This window comes from Penicillium psychrofluorescens (assembly GCF_964197705.1).
Source record: "Penicillium psychrofluorescens genome assembly, chromosome: 1".
Classification (NCBI taxonomy): domain Eukaryota; kingdom Fungi; phylum Ascomycota; class Eurotiomycetes; order Eurotiales; family Aspergillaceae; genus Penicillium; species Penicillium psychrofluorescens.
This window is the reverse complement of record NC_133439.1, coordinates 2354924-2369312: the sequence shown is the minus strand read 5'-3', so window position 1 is coordinate 2369312 and position 14389 is coordinate 2354924. Positions and strand designations below refer to the sequence as shown.

The 14389-nt window shown below is 51.7% G+C and overlaps 6 protein-coding genes across 6 annotated transcripts; 3 read left to right on the top strand and 3 right to left on the bottom strand.

The window, feature by feature from the left end:
- Window positions 1-480: 480 nt before the first annotated feature.
- Window positions 481-1686, top strand: PFLUO_LOCUS879 (uncharacterized protein; the record flags this gene model as incomplete). The annotated part of the gene is made up of 3 exons (XM_073786610.1): window positions 481-589; window positions 660-1243; window positions 1675-1686. The coding sequence occupies 3 exons, from the start codon at window positions 481-483 to the stop codon at window positions 1684-1686; spliced, it is 705 nt and encodes a 234-aa protein (XP_073634974.1).
- A 147-nt stretch (window positions 1687-1833) lies between these two features.
- Window positions 1834-3408, top strand: PFLUO_LOCUS878 (uncharacterized protein; the record flags this gene model as incomplete). The annotated part of the gene is made up of 4 exons (XM_073786599.1): window positions 1834-2213; window positions 2280-2777; window positions 2828-2969; window positions 3019-3408. The coding sequence occupies 4 exons, from the start codon at window positions 1834-1836 to the stop codon at window positions 3406-3408; spliced, it is 1410 nt and encodes a 469-aa protein (XP_073634973.1).
- A 1754-nt stretch (window positions 3409-5162) lies between these two features.
- PFLUO_LOCUS877 (uncharacterized protein) lies at window positions 5163-7000 on the top strand (the record flags this gene model as incomplete). The annotated part of the gene is made up of 10 exons (XM_073786588.1): window positions 5163-5284; window positions 5343-5356; window positions 5412-5484; window positions 5536-5867; window positions 5927-6070; window positions 6130-6344; window positions 6398-6595; window positions 6659-6686; window positions 6741-6856; window positions 6914-7000. 10 exons carry the CDS (start codon window positions 5163-5165, stop codon window positions 6998-7000), a joined length of 1329 nt encoding a protein of 442 aa, XP_073634972.1.
- Window positions 7001-7249: 249 nt separating this feature from the next.
- On the bottom strand, window positions 7250-9203 carry PFLUO_LOCUS876 (uncharacterized protein; the record flags this gene model as incomplete). Its single annotated transcript, XM_073786577.1, has 10 exons — window positions 7250-7367; window positions 7427-7511; window positions 7570-7839; window positions 7892-7988; window positions 8036-8165; window positions 8213-8343; window positions 8396-8420; window positions 8471-8625; window positions 8678-8852; window positions 8920-9203. 10 exons carry the CDS (start codon window positions 9201-9203, stop codon window positions 7250-7252), a joined length of 1470 nt encoding a protein of 489 aa, XP_073634971.1.
- A 339-nt stretch (window positions 9204-9542) lies between these two features.
- Window positions 9543-11544, bottom strand: PFLUO_LOCUS875 (uncharacterized protein; the record flags this gene model as incomplete). The annotated part of the gene is made up of 8 exons (XM_073786566.1): window positions 9543-9677; window positions 9728-9949; window positions 10002-10119; window positions 10171-10202; window positions 10250-10628; window positions 10683-10869; window positions 10923-11207; window positions 11256-11544. 8 exons carry the CDS (start codon window positions 11542-11544, stop codon window positions 9543-9545), a joined length of 1647 nt encoding a protein of 548 aa, XP_073634970.1.
- Window positions 11545-13460: 1916 nt separating this feature from the next.
- PFLUO_LOCUS874 (uncharacterized protein) lies at window positions 13461-14217 on the bottom strand (the record flags this gene model as incomplete). The annotated part of the gene is made up of 2 exons (XM_073786555.1): window positions 13461-13980; window positions 14030-14217. 2 exons carry the CDS (start codon window positions 14215-14217, stop codon window positions 13461-13463), a joined length of 708 nt encoding a protein of 235 aa, XP_073634969.1.
- Window positions 14218-14389: the final 172 nt, after the last annotated feature.

Here is a 14389-nt window from a genome sequence, read left to right as displayed (position 1 = left end):
TCCATCGTTCATCGACAGGTTCGGCCTAGCTGAAGAGATCGGCACGATTGTGGTGTAATAGCGCAGATTGGCGGGCGCTGATCTAGCCGGGATAGGCAGACCATCAGGCTATCCGGGGGCCCATCTGCAGCCATCTGGAGACACTACGGGCTGTAGTGCAACCACTGGGGGCAATGGGGTTCCTCACAATTGTCAGCCGTCAGATTCTGCAGAGTTAGGTCTCAAGTGGCACGCGGGATAGCTCTCCACGGCTCAAAAGAGTCCTGACCGTTTAATTTCCCACCACGAGGGCCAGATGTGGGTAATTCGATTTGTCTGCATCAACCCGTGAAGGCGTGTGTGGGCTGTCAACTATGAGCTCGGACTCGGTGGGTCCGATGGCTGCTAGGAAACTGACATCATGGTGATATGGGCCGGCAGAGGCGAATCGTGATGTCCATTCGTAGCTCATCTTGTGCCCCCTGCAGGGATTTCACCGTCATGGCGCATCCATACCCATACCCGCCCATCCCCGCCGATTGTGTAGATCGACAAGGGACGCTGCCAGTGGGTTCAAGCCCCTCGCCACGGGAATTGATTCTGGTGTCAAGTCAGTTTATAAGAGTAGCGTACGTACGTAGCAGAATAAATCAGTGCTCACTCTCCGTTCCGATCTGCAGAAGCGACCTCCGACGAGTGGGGCGCTAAACAAGAGGCGGCTGCCAGAGCTCTGCAAGAGGGCTCCGTGACACTGAACAACGAGCGCCTGCATCGCACGCACCACCGCTCGCTGGCGCCATGTCCCTTCGTGTACGAGACGACCGAGACGACCGGCAACCAAATCCGGGTGGTGGGTGTCAGTCCCAATGTGCCGGTGTACGACACCCATGCCGGCGGCCGCGAGATCCACATCCACCCGGAATTCCTGCTGCCGCAACTGTCGCAGCTGTATAGCGGCAGTCGAGAGGATCCTCTGCGTCGTCACATCAATCCACGCCGGTTTCTCACCGAGTCGGACTTGGAACTGCTGCGCCGGTTCTTTCCCGCCCTCAATGCCGTCAGCGAACAGCCCCAGGAGAAGAACCGACAAGGGCCATTAGGCACTTTGCAGAAGGCCATAGTTGAAGGGACCGAGTATCTATGGGATCGCAAAGCGCGTACCCAGTCCATCGCCCTTCTCTGGCGGGCCATGCACGACGACGCCGACGTGGAAGGCCGATGTGTCGTCTCCGGTTCCGCCAGAGGACCAACCCTCGGATATGGAGTATGTCTAATGGATACAATATATAGATTATCCGCCTAGCATCTGTGCACTATCAAGCGATATAAATATCAAAAACTGCACAGTGCTACTGCTTTCTGATTAGGCCGTATACACATCTTCGATAAACATGTCGCCCTGCTCTCCTTTATTAACAGATTGTACAGGAGCGGCATTTCGTACATCGTTAAATAAGAGAAATCCGTTCTTTATATAGGACAACAAATAATATTGGGTAGCAGGGACGTTCGTTAAACTCCATTTAAATCCAGGAATGCCGAACAATTTAGGGAGCGAAACTAACTAACATGTCAAACCATGAAAATTACCGTTAAGAGCTGGATTAGGGCCTTTGGCACCTTTTGGCTTAGCGGTATTTTGCACGCATTTTCGGTTGTCATAATAATCACTAATAATCGACTAATACCAAATAGGAAAAACGGTGAGGTCCAATCCTTGACAATTATTCCTACATAGTAATTCCTACGAGATCGTCAATGTCTCCACCGGTAGATAAGTAAGCTTTTGCTCTGGTTTCAGTTGGTAAATCCCCTGGTCCTTTTCTTTCGTTCTCCCCATCATCATTGCCCACCATGACTGGGCACAATGTGGTCGCTAAAATTCTGGGCGAGTTGGGCCTGGTCACCATGTGGCAGTCGTCGCGCGACATCAAGCTGCTGTGCGCCCAGCGCTTCGTGCGCATGTTTGCTTACTTCGGCTCCACGCTGATTCTGGTCTCGTATCTGTCGGCCATGGGCAATTCGGATGACCACATCGGTCTGTTCATGACGCTGACCCTGGCCGGTGATGTCGTGATCAGTTTCTTCCTCACCCTCTATGCCGATTCCATGGGTCGCCGCGCGGTTTTGTCGCTCGGTTCCATCCTCATGGCCGGCAGCGGGGTTGTTTTTGCGCGATTCAACAATTACTGGGTGCTGTTGGCGGCCGCGGTCCTTGGTGTGATCAGTCCCAGGTATGTAATGTCATTGACTTTTTTAATTTTATTTTTTATGATTGACCAGTGGCTGATATCTGGCAGTGGAGCTGAAATTGGCGCCTTCCGCGCCATCGAGGAGTCCACGCTGGCGCACCTCACGCCGGAGGAGCAGCTGGGCGATGTTTTCGCCTGGTACTCCCTTATCGGCACCGCAGGCTCAGCCTTGGGAAGTTTAATCTGTGGATGGATCCTGACCTCGCTTCAGTCGATCTACGGTTGGGAATTTATGCCTTCGTGTCGCGCCTTCTTTCTGGTCTACGCGGTCATCGGCGTGGTCAAGCTTCTTTTGACCTTGACCCTGAGTCGTAAAGTGGAAGCCGCGCCGAAAGCAAAGAACCAAGAGGCTCACGCCCAGACGCCAGACCCTAGACAGGAGAATTCGGAAACCCAACCGTTGCTGGCCGACCAGAGTCGGTCTGATCAAGCCCCGCCGCAAAAGAAGAATTTCTTCCAATCCATCGAGAAAGATCTCTGGTCGCTTGTGATCCGACTGTTTATCCTGTTTGGGCTGGATGCCTTCGCGTCCGGTTTGGCAACGCAGTAAGTGGAGGCACTACCCTACCTTTTTTCTGGTTGCTAATAAGGTCTAGGTCCTGGATGACAAGCTTCTTCAAGCGCAAGTTCTTGCTGCCCGAGGGCGAACTTGGAACCATCTTCTCCATCAGCAGCATCATCTCAGCGGCGTCCATGCTAGTCGCATCTTCTATTGCCAAGCGCATCGGCAATGTCAAGGTATGGTGGTTGAATGTCCTTGGAAATATCTGATTCTAATTCACTACAGACCATGGTCTTTACGCACCTGCCATCGGCAGTCTTTCTCTCTCTCATCTCCGTGATGCCCTCACTGCCGCTGGCACTGACCTTTCTGATTCTGCGAGCTTGCTCACAAAGCATGGATGTGGCCCCGCGGGCCGCATTCCTAGCCGCTGTGCTGCCCGCGGACAAGCGTACGGCGATCATGGGCGCCGTGAATGTGGTCAAAACCCTGAGTCAGACCATGGGGCCATTGATCACGGGCGTTCTGGCACGCAACCAGCTCTTTGGTGTCTCGTTTATTATCGCGGGTTGTTTGAAGGTGATCTATGACTTGGGGATACTGTTCAGTTTTGCGAGCGAAGAGGCTGCGAAGCGCAAGCCGACGGAGCAGGATGAGGAACAAGATGAACGGTAGGACCCTATTGATCTCTGGTCCCAAATAGAAAACAGAATTCGTCATCCCTTACATCCTCCCAAGGTCCGGACAGTCCGCTAGTTTCGGGTTGGACAAATAACACACAACAACACAATATGATCGAAAGCCACCCACGTAAACACGTCATGTTTGAGATAGGCAGACACTTTGTAGAGTTTAGGGTCCGGTTTGTAAGATCGCCAAACCAAAGCGTTGTGGACACGCTTGGAGATGTTTCCGTTCTCCAGGGCATGGGTTCCACTCATGTCTTTATCCCCCTAGAGCACATCTCGGAGGAGCCTGGGTCAATGGAGTTGAACCCGGTGCCGATCTGGACGAAGCAGCCGCGCTCCTCGTGGTGGAAGTGCTCCCATGCGCGCTGCAACTTCCGGCCCTAGTCGACCAGAGCGCTCTTCTGTCGAGCGGTGCTGCGACCGCTATGTGCTCTGGTGTTCTCTTTGTGATTTCTCCCGCACGAGACATCCATCTTTCCGCATTGGTCGACTCACGGCGTGATCTCTGTACTCTGTTATCACCACAATCATTACTGGCTCCGAAGTACCGCTACAATCCGCTCTCGCCACTGCTTGTATGTATCAGTGTCGAGGCCGATATTTGGCTGTCCAGCGATGAATTACTGGTCGGCCATACATGATACGCTGACGCCAGAGCAAATTTTGTGCAAGCCGTATCTCGGGCCACTAAAGCGGATGCTCTACAAACACAATACGATGGCTGAAAATGTTACCCTGAGTACGAGTAACGATGATATCGTGGGGGTGTTTGCCACGGACCCTGCCCAGACCCTCTTACTTCTGGTCGGTTTCAAAGACAACGGCGAGAAGACCTGATTCGGCGGCGTGTCACCGTTGTCGTGATGGCAATGCACCATTCAACCACGTTCTAGAGAACACTCCGAGAAATGCCTTCTATGGTGCTCCCCTCGATGAGTTGAACACCGCACTGGATTCTCCACCAGTTCAATCGAGTGCAGCTTCTCGGTCCAAAGCCGCCTCCGCGGTCCCCTACACGCCTCTCAACAGTTACTACGCCTCGACAGACTTCCACGAAACAATCAGTTCTGTCGCGCTAAATCGTCTCTCGCAAGCCCAGCTCGTTCGGCTCCGCAGGCAGGTGAAAGCAGCGCACGACCTCGGACTGAAGGTACGGTACTGGGGCACGCCTAACTGGCCTCGTGGCCTGCGAAATCATGTTTGGCAAGACCTTGTGCGGGAAGGCGTCGATGTGATTAGTACCGGTGATCTTAAAGATGCTACAAGTCAGGAGTGGGAGACGCATCGTGGATGGTGGGGTTCACCCCTTTCTTTTTCTTTTTTTGGTTTCCGCTTTTGGAATTTGAGATTGGGGGCGCCGGCGCTAGTTATACATGGTTCTATGTCAAATATACTCTTTTTGATACCTACTCTACACTTATGCCATATCAATAACTGATGGTAAATAAGAATAGATGTAGATGAACAAATTTTGCCGCGTTCGGCACCGTCCGACAATGTCAAGTCCCCACGCGGCGGGTGGTAAAAAATTCGGGCTCCACCCAGCTCTCCGGTAGGCCTTCTTCAGATTTTTTCTTGGCTTAGCCGGGGTCGCATTGCTGCATACATTTCTGCAAAAGCCTAATATCTGAAATATCGGTGCTTTTGGCTAATGCTGGCATAATTTCATCACTTTGCTAATTCGGGCTGCAATTCGTCAAATATCTGGACTCGAGAAGACCTGCAGAAAGTTTGCCCACCATGAGTGATGAAGAGTCATATGGAGCTGAGGAATTCCTCAAGAAGGATGCGGAGAGAAAGTACTTGGAGCCTTTTGGAAATGAGGAGACAGCAGAGGTCAAGTATCGGACTATGAAGTGGTGGTGAGTGACCAGCTCCTGTTTGACTGAGATATTGTCTGGGCTAATCATTGACAAACAGGCACTGTGGAATGCGTGAGCTCTAGATATAAGCCGCCATTGAACCCTTGAATCCTGACAAAAATCACAGTCATGATCGCAGAGAATGTCTCCGTGGGAATCCTTTCGCTCCCGTCTGCAGTGGCCACTCTTGGAATGGCTCCGTATGTGTCTTCTTTTTCTTCTAAATCGCATTGATTAACATTTCAATACAGCGCTGCAATCATGATTTTGTTCATCTCAGCGCTTTCATGGTACACTGGCTATGCGATAGGCCAATTCAAACTCCGCCATCCCGAGATTCACAGCATGGGAGATGCTGGCGAGCTCTTGATGGGCCGTTTCGGCCGCGAATTGCTGGGCCTCGGCCAGCTACTGTTGCTGATCTTTCTCTGCGCGAGCAACATTTTGATGTTTAACATTTTGATGAATGTACTGACAAATCACGGTACCTGCACGTTGGTCTTTGGTGTCGTTGGACTGGTCATTTGCTTCCTAGGCGCCTTGCCACGTACAATGGACAAGGTCTACTGGATGTCCGTTGTTTGTGAGTGCAGCCTTCAAAAGTGCTCATCTGATAAAACAATCTGACTGACCTGCATTCAGCATTCTTGAGTGTTTTCGTTGCGACAGTGGTAACCATGGTCGCCGCGGGTGTCGAGACCAAAGGTCATATCCCGATCCAAGCTACCACGACAGTCGGCTTCCGTGAGGGCTTTCTGTCGGTGACCAACATCATTTTCGCTTACCGTAAGCTGGAAACCCCCCGTACTATTGCCGAAGTGGGCCGAGTTAATCTGATCCTCTAGTCGCCCATGTTGCGTACTTTGGCTTCATGTCCGAGACGGAAGACCCCCGAACCTTCAACAAGTCGCTTGCAATGCTCCAAATTGTCGATACAGTCTTGTACTTGATTAGCGCACTGATAATCTATCGCTACGTGGGACCCGGTGTCCAGTCGCCTGCCATCTTATCTCTGAGTCCCTTAATGAGCAAGATCGCTTGGGGCCTGGCCATTCCGACGGTAAGTCCTTACCAACAATTTACGTCTCCCCCCCATTAACTGATTGAATACAGACCATCCTCTCCGGAGTCGTTTTGGGTCATGTCGCGTGTAAATACATCTACGTGCGTCTTTTCCGCGGCTCCGACAAAATGCACAGCCGAAGCTTTCTATCGATTGGGTCCTGGGTCGCGATTTGTCTAGCAGTCTGGGTCGTCTCTTGGGTCGTTGCGGAATCGATCCCTGTTTTTAATGACCTTCTGAGTCTCATTGTACGTCTCGTGATACATTGTACATTGATCGGAAACGCTGGCTAATATAGAGATTACCCGCAGAGTGCATTATTCGGAAGCTGGTTCAGCTGTATGACCGAGAATCCCTTCGATGTACAAACCAATGCTGACTTGTATTGAATAGTCGGACTTCCTGCCATCTTTTGGTTACACATGAACCAAGGCCAATACTTCCGGAACATCAAGAAGACTATTTTGACGATATTGAATATCCTGATCTTGGCCATTGCCTGCGCTATTGTGAGTGTTCCCTTGCTTGTCTAGATTTTACCCCAGTTCATGACTGACTGTTTTTAGTGCGGATTGGGTCTATACGTGTCGGGATCCGCGATTCACAACGACTCCGGCTCCAAGAGTTGGTCTTGTGCCAATGATGTGTCATAATTGGAAAGGACCACGCCTTGAGGGAAGAGGGCTTCTAATTTTATTTTATTTTATAGATCGTTACCGGGATAGAGTCAGCCCTCGATCCCTACACAGGTAACGTAAAGGATAGAACATAGAAGAGAGTTAACAACAGTACATTCAAATACAGCGTTTACCATTGCTTGTTACTAACTTCGTGCTATGTACTAAAATATGGTTCGTGGTCTCCTTTTCCTGGTTGTTATAGTCCATATTTCTCTCGGAACCTTATAGGACCATAATAAACTCCGGATTGCGGTCATCGTTATACCCTGCATACTGATCATACTTCCCTTTCTTCTTGTCACGGTTAACCTTGGAACAGTAGAGCACGTTGAATAGAATCCTGTTGACCTCAGTTGTCAGTAGACGATCGTCTATTGAGAAAGTTGCAGCGAAACATACATGAACCAAGCAAATACCAAGAGTCCCAGGATAATCGTGTGGCCCCGGTGGAATAGTGGGCCGTCTTTGGTTGGATAGTTGAATGCTGTGGTGGAAGACGAGTCAGAAGATCCGATCACGTTTGTGGAAAGGAATACACATACTCGCAACAAACCCGCCGCAATTCGCAATCGCCAGCTGCAGAGCCGACGTAGTAGCCCGCTTATAGTGACCCGCAGAGTTGTTCGCCATCCAGACCAGAATGCAGGGCACGCTGGCGTACATTCCCGTGGCCATGAGAAAAGTCATTCCATATTGGACGAGAGGCGAGTCAATATTGGCAATAGCGGCATACCCGATAATGGCGATTGGGAGCGTGACAAGCATGATGATCCCTCGGAGGCGAAGTCGATCTGAGACAATTGCGACGACAACTGTGAACGAGTGAGTGTGCCGCTGAATCTAAGTCGACTGAGAGATTCTTACCGGTGAGGACAGATGCCACGGCGTACGGAATCACAGACCACAATTGGACGTCATTGGCATTCCCAGCAAAGCCCAGGTTTTCGATGATGGTCGGTAGCTGTCAAATATTAGGCATGCTCAGAAATCTCAAGAGGGGGCACATACAAACAGGCCAAATGAGTACAGTCCGGATAAAATAGCGAAATACGCGGACGCAGAGAGCCACACCTGCGGCTCTAAGCAGCCACGACGCACTTCGGACCACTTGAAAGCTTCTTGCTCGGCGACCAGGAACCTGTTCTGGTTAGGACGGAATTACACTAGGTTTCTGGGCTTAGTTACCCATCCGGAGTTCGAGGACTATCCATCAATAATCTCTCCCGACCAAACTCGCGCTCTTCAGCCGTCAAGAAAGAGGATGACTCCAAGGAATTCGGCAGGAGGACGTAGCTCAAAACACCACAAACAACAGTCTGTCATTGATCAGCACAAAGATTCGCCCTGATAGCACAATAGCTCACTCACCAAGAGCCCTTCAATGATGAAGATCCTATCGACAAATTAGCAAACGATTTCATACAATCTGCTGAGTTATCGTACCATCTCCAACCCTCCGCCAAGCCTCTAGGAGCAATCGCAGCCAACCCGCGGGCAAGAAGTCCCCCAAAGGCACCGGACAGCGAGGCTGCCGTGTAGAACAGACCAATGCGCAGTGCGAGATCGCCCCGTCTGTAGAAGGCAGACAAATACAACACCTGTGCAAGCGGTTATTTTTCCATTTCGGAGATCCTTTTAGAAGACGCATACCATGCCGGGAAGCAGGCCACCCTCCGCAATACCCAAGACAGCCCGCACCGCCACGAACCCGCCATAATTCCGCACAAACCCCAGGCACATCGTAATAATACCCCACGCGACTGTCAGGAACGGAAGCCAGATCTTAGGCGAAGCCTTCTTGAGGACGAGGTTGCTCGGCACCTCACTAGTTTGTGTGTCAATTATTCGTGCAAGTCGGGCGGAAAAAAGAAAGAAAAAGGAGCAAAACTCACCTGCAAATATAGAACAGGTAGAACACCGTCAAACCAATATCATATTCATGGTCCGAGATATTGATATCATCCTCCAGCCCGATAATCTTCGCGTTTCCCACATTCGTGCGATCGAAAAACGAGCACAGAAAAAGGAGAGCCAGCGTCGGAAGGATTCTGAGGTCGAGCTTCATTAGAAGCCGTCGCGTCAGTTTTTCCTGGTGCGCGACATCCCCGAATCGTTCCAACGGCACTGGCGTCTGCTTGGCTTCGTCGAGCTCCTCCGCTCTGGATTTGGACTCCATTGTTCTGCACTGATGTTGAGACGGGGGTCCTCGGGAATATAATGTGCAAGGGAGGAATAATGCAGAGTGACCAGCAGCAGTGGAGGGGGTGAAGGAAGTGCCAATCCCCCCTAGTTATCGGCGGCCTCTTCTAGCGCCCGCGCAGCTTGCCTCTGTTCGTCACGATTGGTGCTTCCCCGCAAAACCCCGGGTTTCGTGTTGGGAATTGTCGGGGCCAGATCTGCTACCCGTCCCAAGAGGCCAAGAGGATAGTAAGAAAACTAGGACTAGAAATATGACTTCCAGGAAAATATTCGGTATAAATCTGATTCTATACGAGGTACCTTGACACGATGTACATTATTCCATGATCTCCAGGTTCTCAGCAATGCTAAACTTGGCCCCGGTTTTCTGCTGCACCTCCTCGACCTCCACACCCGGTGCCAGTTCGGTCAGAGTGAGTTCTCCAGTGCCCCGGTTGACCTGGAAGACACACTGCAACCATCATCAGTGAGTGCTCTGTCACTTCGGGAATTCTCACTTACCAAGTCAGTAATGATAGTGCTGACCACATTGGCACCCGTCAATGGCAGGCTACACTCCTGGACGATCTTGGGGGAGCCGTCCTTGGCCACATGACTGGTGGCCACGACAATCTTGGTCTGTTCCGGGTTTGATATCAGGTCCATGGCTCCGCCCATTCCCTTGAACACCTTGCCGGGGATCATGTAGTTGGCTAGGTCACCGTTGGCGCTGACTTGCAGAGCCTAGGAAGCGTCAGTCGGTTCATGAGCTTCACGTTTGGGGCAATTGACGTACACCGAGAATAGACACGTCCACATGGCCTCCGCGGATCATACCAAATGATTCGGTGCTGTCAAATGTTGCGGCACCGGGAACAAGTGTGACGGTTTCTTTTCCAGCGTTGATGATGTCCCTGCCTCTCATGTTAGAAGATTGAAGCCAACCGTCAGACTGGAATACTTACGGATCTAATTCTTCTTCCGTGGGATATGCACCCTTCATCGCGTTAGTGTCTGTACTCGAACCGATAATCATCGGCTTACCATTCCCAGGATACCATTCTCCGACTGAATCCAGACCTTGACATCCTTGGGCAAGTACGACGGTGCCAGAGTGGGAATGCCGACACCCAGGTTGACATAGTACCCCTGCTTGAGCTCCTTGGCCGCCCGTCGCGCGATCCGGTTTCTCTCAATCAAGGCTGCGTCCTGAGTGGATTTAGGTGCGCTGTTTTCGGTAGAGCGCAGCTTCTTAATCTCAACGTGCTTCTCGTCGGTCGCTGGCACAATACGGTCCACGAAGATACCAGGAAGATCCACGTCATTCGGGTCAATAGAACCAATGGGTACAATGTTTTCGGCTTCAACAATAGTCAAGGTCGCTGCCTTGGCCATGATGGGACCGAAGGCCTTCGTTGTATATCTAACCAAGCAGGTGAATCAGCGATTATCAGCCCATTTCCGCTCAGATACATACCGGAACACGCAGTTTCCAGCCTCATCCGCCTTCCACGCCCGAATAATGGCCACATCACCAGTCAGCGCGGTCTCCATCAAGTACGGTTTGCCATTGAACTCTCGTGTCTCGCGCGGCTTGCCGTTTTCCAGCACCTTGCCTGACTCATCCATGCGGACAGGGATTTTGCCTTCCTGGATAAATGTGCCTATATGTGAATCAGTATGAGTACTTTGTTCAGGAGGTGACACGACCACTGACGGACACCAGTCGGAGTGAAGAACGCCGGAATACCAGCGCCTCCAGCCCGCAAACGCTCAGCCAAGGTGCCCTGGGGACAGAGCTCAATCGCGATATTCCCCGATAGATACTTCTTCTCCAGTGCCTTGTTGTTCCCCAAATACGAAAGGATCAGCCGGTTCAGCTGGCCATTCTGTGACAGTGTCGACAGGCCGCCCTTGCCCGCGGCACCGGCATTATTTGAGACCGCAGTCAGCGAGTGCAATTGATCGGCACCTCGGCGATGCATCGCATTGATCAGTGTTTCTGGTTCCGGTCAGTCTTCTCTCGTGCATTTCTTTCCACAGACCATACCTGCCACCCCGCACAGCCCGAACCCAGAACTGAGGATCGTGGATCCGCTTTTGATGTCGGCGACGGCGGCGTCAGCATCTTTGAACAATTTGGAGCCTCCGCGTTCGACTCTTGGCGCTAGCGACGGAGCTGGTGTGGCTGTCGAGTATTTGCGATCGCCATGGCTCGCCTTTGCTATCGGGGCAAAGGAATGCCCGCTTCGGACCCGAACGCCGAGATACAGTCGAGGCCGGCAGGTGGTGATCGCTCTTTGCGACAGAGATGCAGTTGAGATACGCAGGGTTGCCATATTTACAACTGGAGCCAAAAGATTATTGAAGCAGAAGGAGACATTCCGCGATTTAATATGATGCCATGCGCGGACAACGGAGCCAGATCTGGATGCCGAATGTGGGACCGGCACATTCGGCATCAAGATTTACTTGACATCATGTCACCAAGGCATAATAAATCTCCTAGCCGTATAATACACAGTATATTCGAGGTAGGCTAGCTCGCACACCCTCAAAGACCAAAATCGGTGCTGGCAAAGTCAAGCCAATCCCAGCTCAGCATATTATCCATAGACACATCGGGAATAGATGCTCCAAACGCAGTACCAGCTCGATTGACCGCATCAATGATCTGACCATCAGACATAGCAGAAAACTGCAATGGCTCCGACCAAAGATCTTCAGGGGGTAATGATGTGGACTGGGTGATGGGCAATGTAAGATCACGGTTATTATCGAAGCAAGCGGGCTGGAGAACAGTTTCTGGTTGATCGAGTCGAGGTTGAGAACTGGGGTTGATTGCGGGTGCGCGTCGAATCAATTCCCTCAGGAACCTTCCATAAAGCACCGAAGCCCCGTTTCGATGGTTTGGCGTGGCTCCAATCCGTTCTAGGACACCGGCTGTTTCTTCAATGAGAGTTCGAACGCTGGGTGCTAAGCTGGATCTGCTATCGCTAGGGGTGACGCTTAGACTGAGTGCAGAGCATGCAGCGAAGGAGATCATGATGACAGTATTGTTGGGCATAGACTTGAGTCGAGACTCGCCCTGTATAGCGGCTCGGAGAACATTCAATGCGGCAGAAAGCCCGGCAGCCCGGAAAAAGCGCTTCACTTCAACGGGAGCCGTGGGGTGGTTAATGACACCGCCGTATGTGGAGAGCTGAGTATGGGTAACCAAGATCTCAACGTATGGCGGTAGCGACCAAGCTATTCGTTGATGAGCACCATGTCTTTTGAGAGGAGCGTCATACTCACATTCCCCTTCACCGATGGCTAATGCCCATGTCGTATACCACCGCTCATAGAAGCTCTCAATAGTTTTCTTGATTCTGTACCATAATCAGCAACCATCTGAATATCAGAATGTAGGGCATACGTTAGAGCCGCCTCAGCCCCGGTGTCCACAACACGATAACTATCACAGCTGGATTTGACTTTTCTGAAAAGATCATCTAGGTCTCTTCTTAGAACAGCCATGGAATTCATGGGTCCATCGCGCAAATCTGCAACGTCGGAATCATGCCAATGATCGCAATGCTCAATGAGTGCCGTTGGAGGCACAGTATAGCTTCTGCCACGAGCGAGACAAACACTAAATCTGTGTTAGAGAAAAGTTATCTAGCTGATCGGAAAAAAGACTGACCCCCTTTCCACGACAAATAAAGCAATCCAAGTCCGTTCTCGTCGTCGAAGCAGCCGCCTTCCCCATTTCGAGGCCGGGTCGATATCATCGAAACCATCCATATGCAATGCCCGTTTAGCATCGATACAGTCCGCTTTTGCGAGCGGGCTCAGCAATCCCTGGTCAAAACTCGAGGACGGCACGATAATTTTGTCCAAGGACAGATCCAAAGCCACAGTGAGTGCCATGGCAAGGTAGGAACAAGTATCATCGTCCCCCAGGCTATCGCCGGGAGCCATCCATGGAATATGCACCATGAAAGCCAAGACAATCTCGACTGATCGATGCCGATACGTGATCACCCGCTCTGCGAGCCATTTGCAATGTCTGGACAACCTCGTGGACAACGCAGCTGCGGATGGCAAAAACAGGGCTGATGCGGCTAAAATGGAAGAAAAGAGGAATGCAGACTGAGAGCGCACAAAAGAAGCACTGTGTATCAAAGGATCCAGGCCCCATCGTGTATGTGCCAGACTTTGATAGAAACTATTCGAGAATCAGTGTCATCGTCCCAACCACCGGGGGAGATACTTACAACGAGAACAAGGACTCTGCTTCATCAAATGTGACGAGTCCCAAATCCACAGGGTCCAGCTCCGGACCTGTATCCAGACTCGCTCTCGCTTGAACAAAAAAAGACCGTGCGCTCGATTCCGCAAGCACGCCGGTGGTCTCCGGCGGCAGCGTCGGCAGCGCCACAGAGGGCAATGGTGATTTGGTGGGTACAGGACGCGTCTCTGATGGAGATAGCTGGAGGTCAGAGGCCCGCGCAAGAAGCTGCAGGGGGTTTTCTGCATCATCGAGAGCAAGACTCTCATCTGCTTGCCCGTCTCGCCGGGAAGAGGGCTGATTGCGCAGATGATGAGGACTGTCGGCAAATTCATTGGTTGTGTTCTGCACCAAATGACCCTGGACTTTGTCTAGTAGCTCTTGCAAACCCGAAATCGCCCTTTGGGCATCATCGGTCCCAGGACCATCCTCAGAATCAACCCGCGGCCGCTTGATAGCCTGCTCGATTTGGTGGATGGCCTTCTCCAGCCCCTTTCGTTTACTGTAAAACCATCAACATTCATTCCTTTCCCAAATGGCGAGAAGCATACTTCTTGACTCCCTTCTGTCGCCCCAGGTGGTGACTGGGGACAATGCAGTCGACATTAGCGTGTCTGCATTTCTCGCAGCGCGCCTCGCCGGGCCGGCGATTGCAGCGGATTTTGCTCCGGCGGCAGTTCAGACATGCCGCTTGCTTGCCCTGCTGCGACTGTGGTAGCCGTGCTGTGTCGGCCTCCATTATAGGATGGGCTGTGTCTCCGCGATCTCCATCCGGCCGAGGCGGACGAAACGGGGGCTGCACTACCGAGCGAGGACGGAACTATAATCACTAGTCAGGCCCGACAAAAGACTATGTTTGTGTACTCTCGGTTGTTTCCTGCTCAGCCCGCTTAGTGGACAAGGAGCATGGT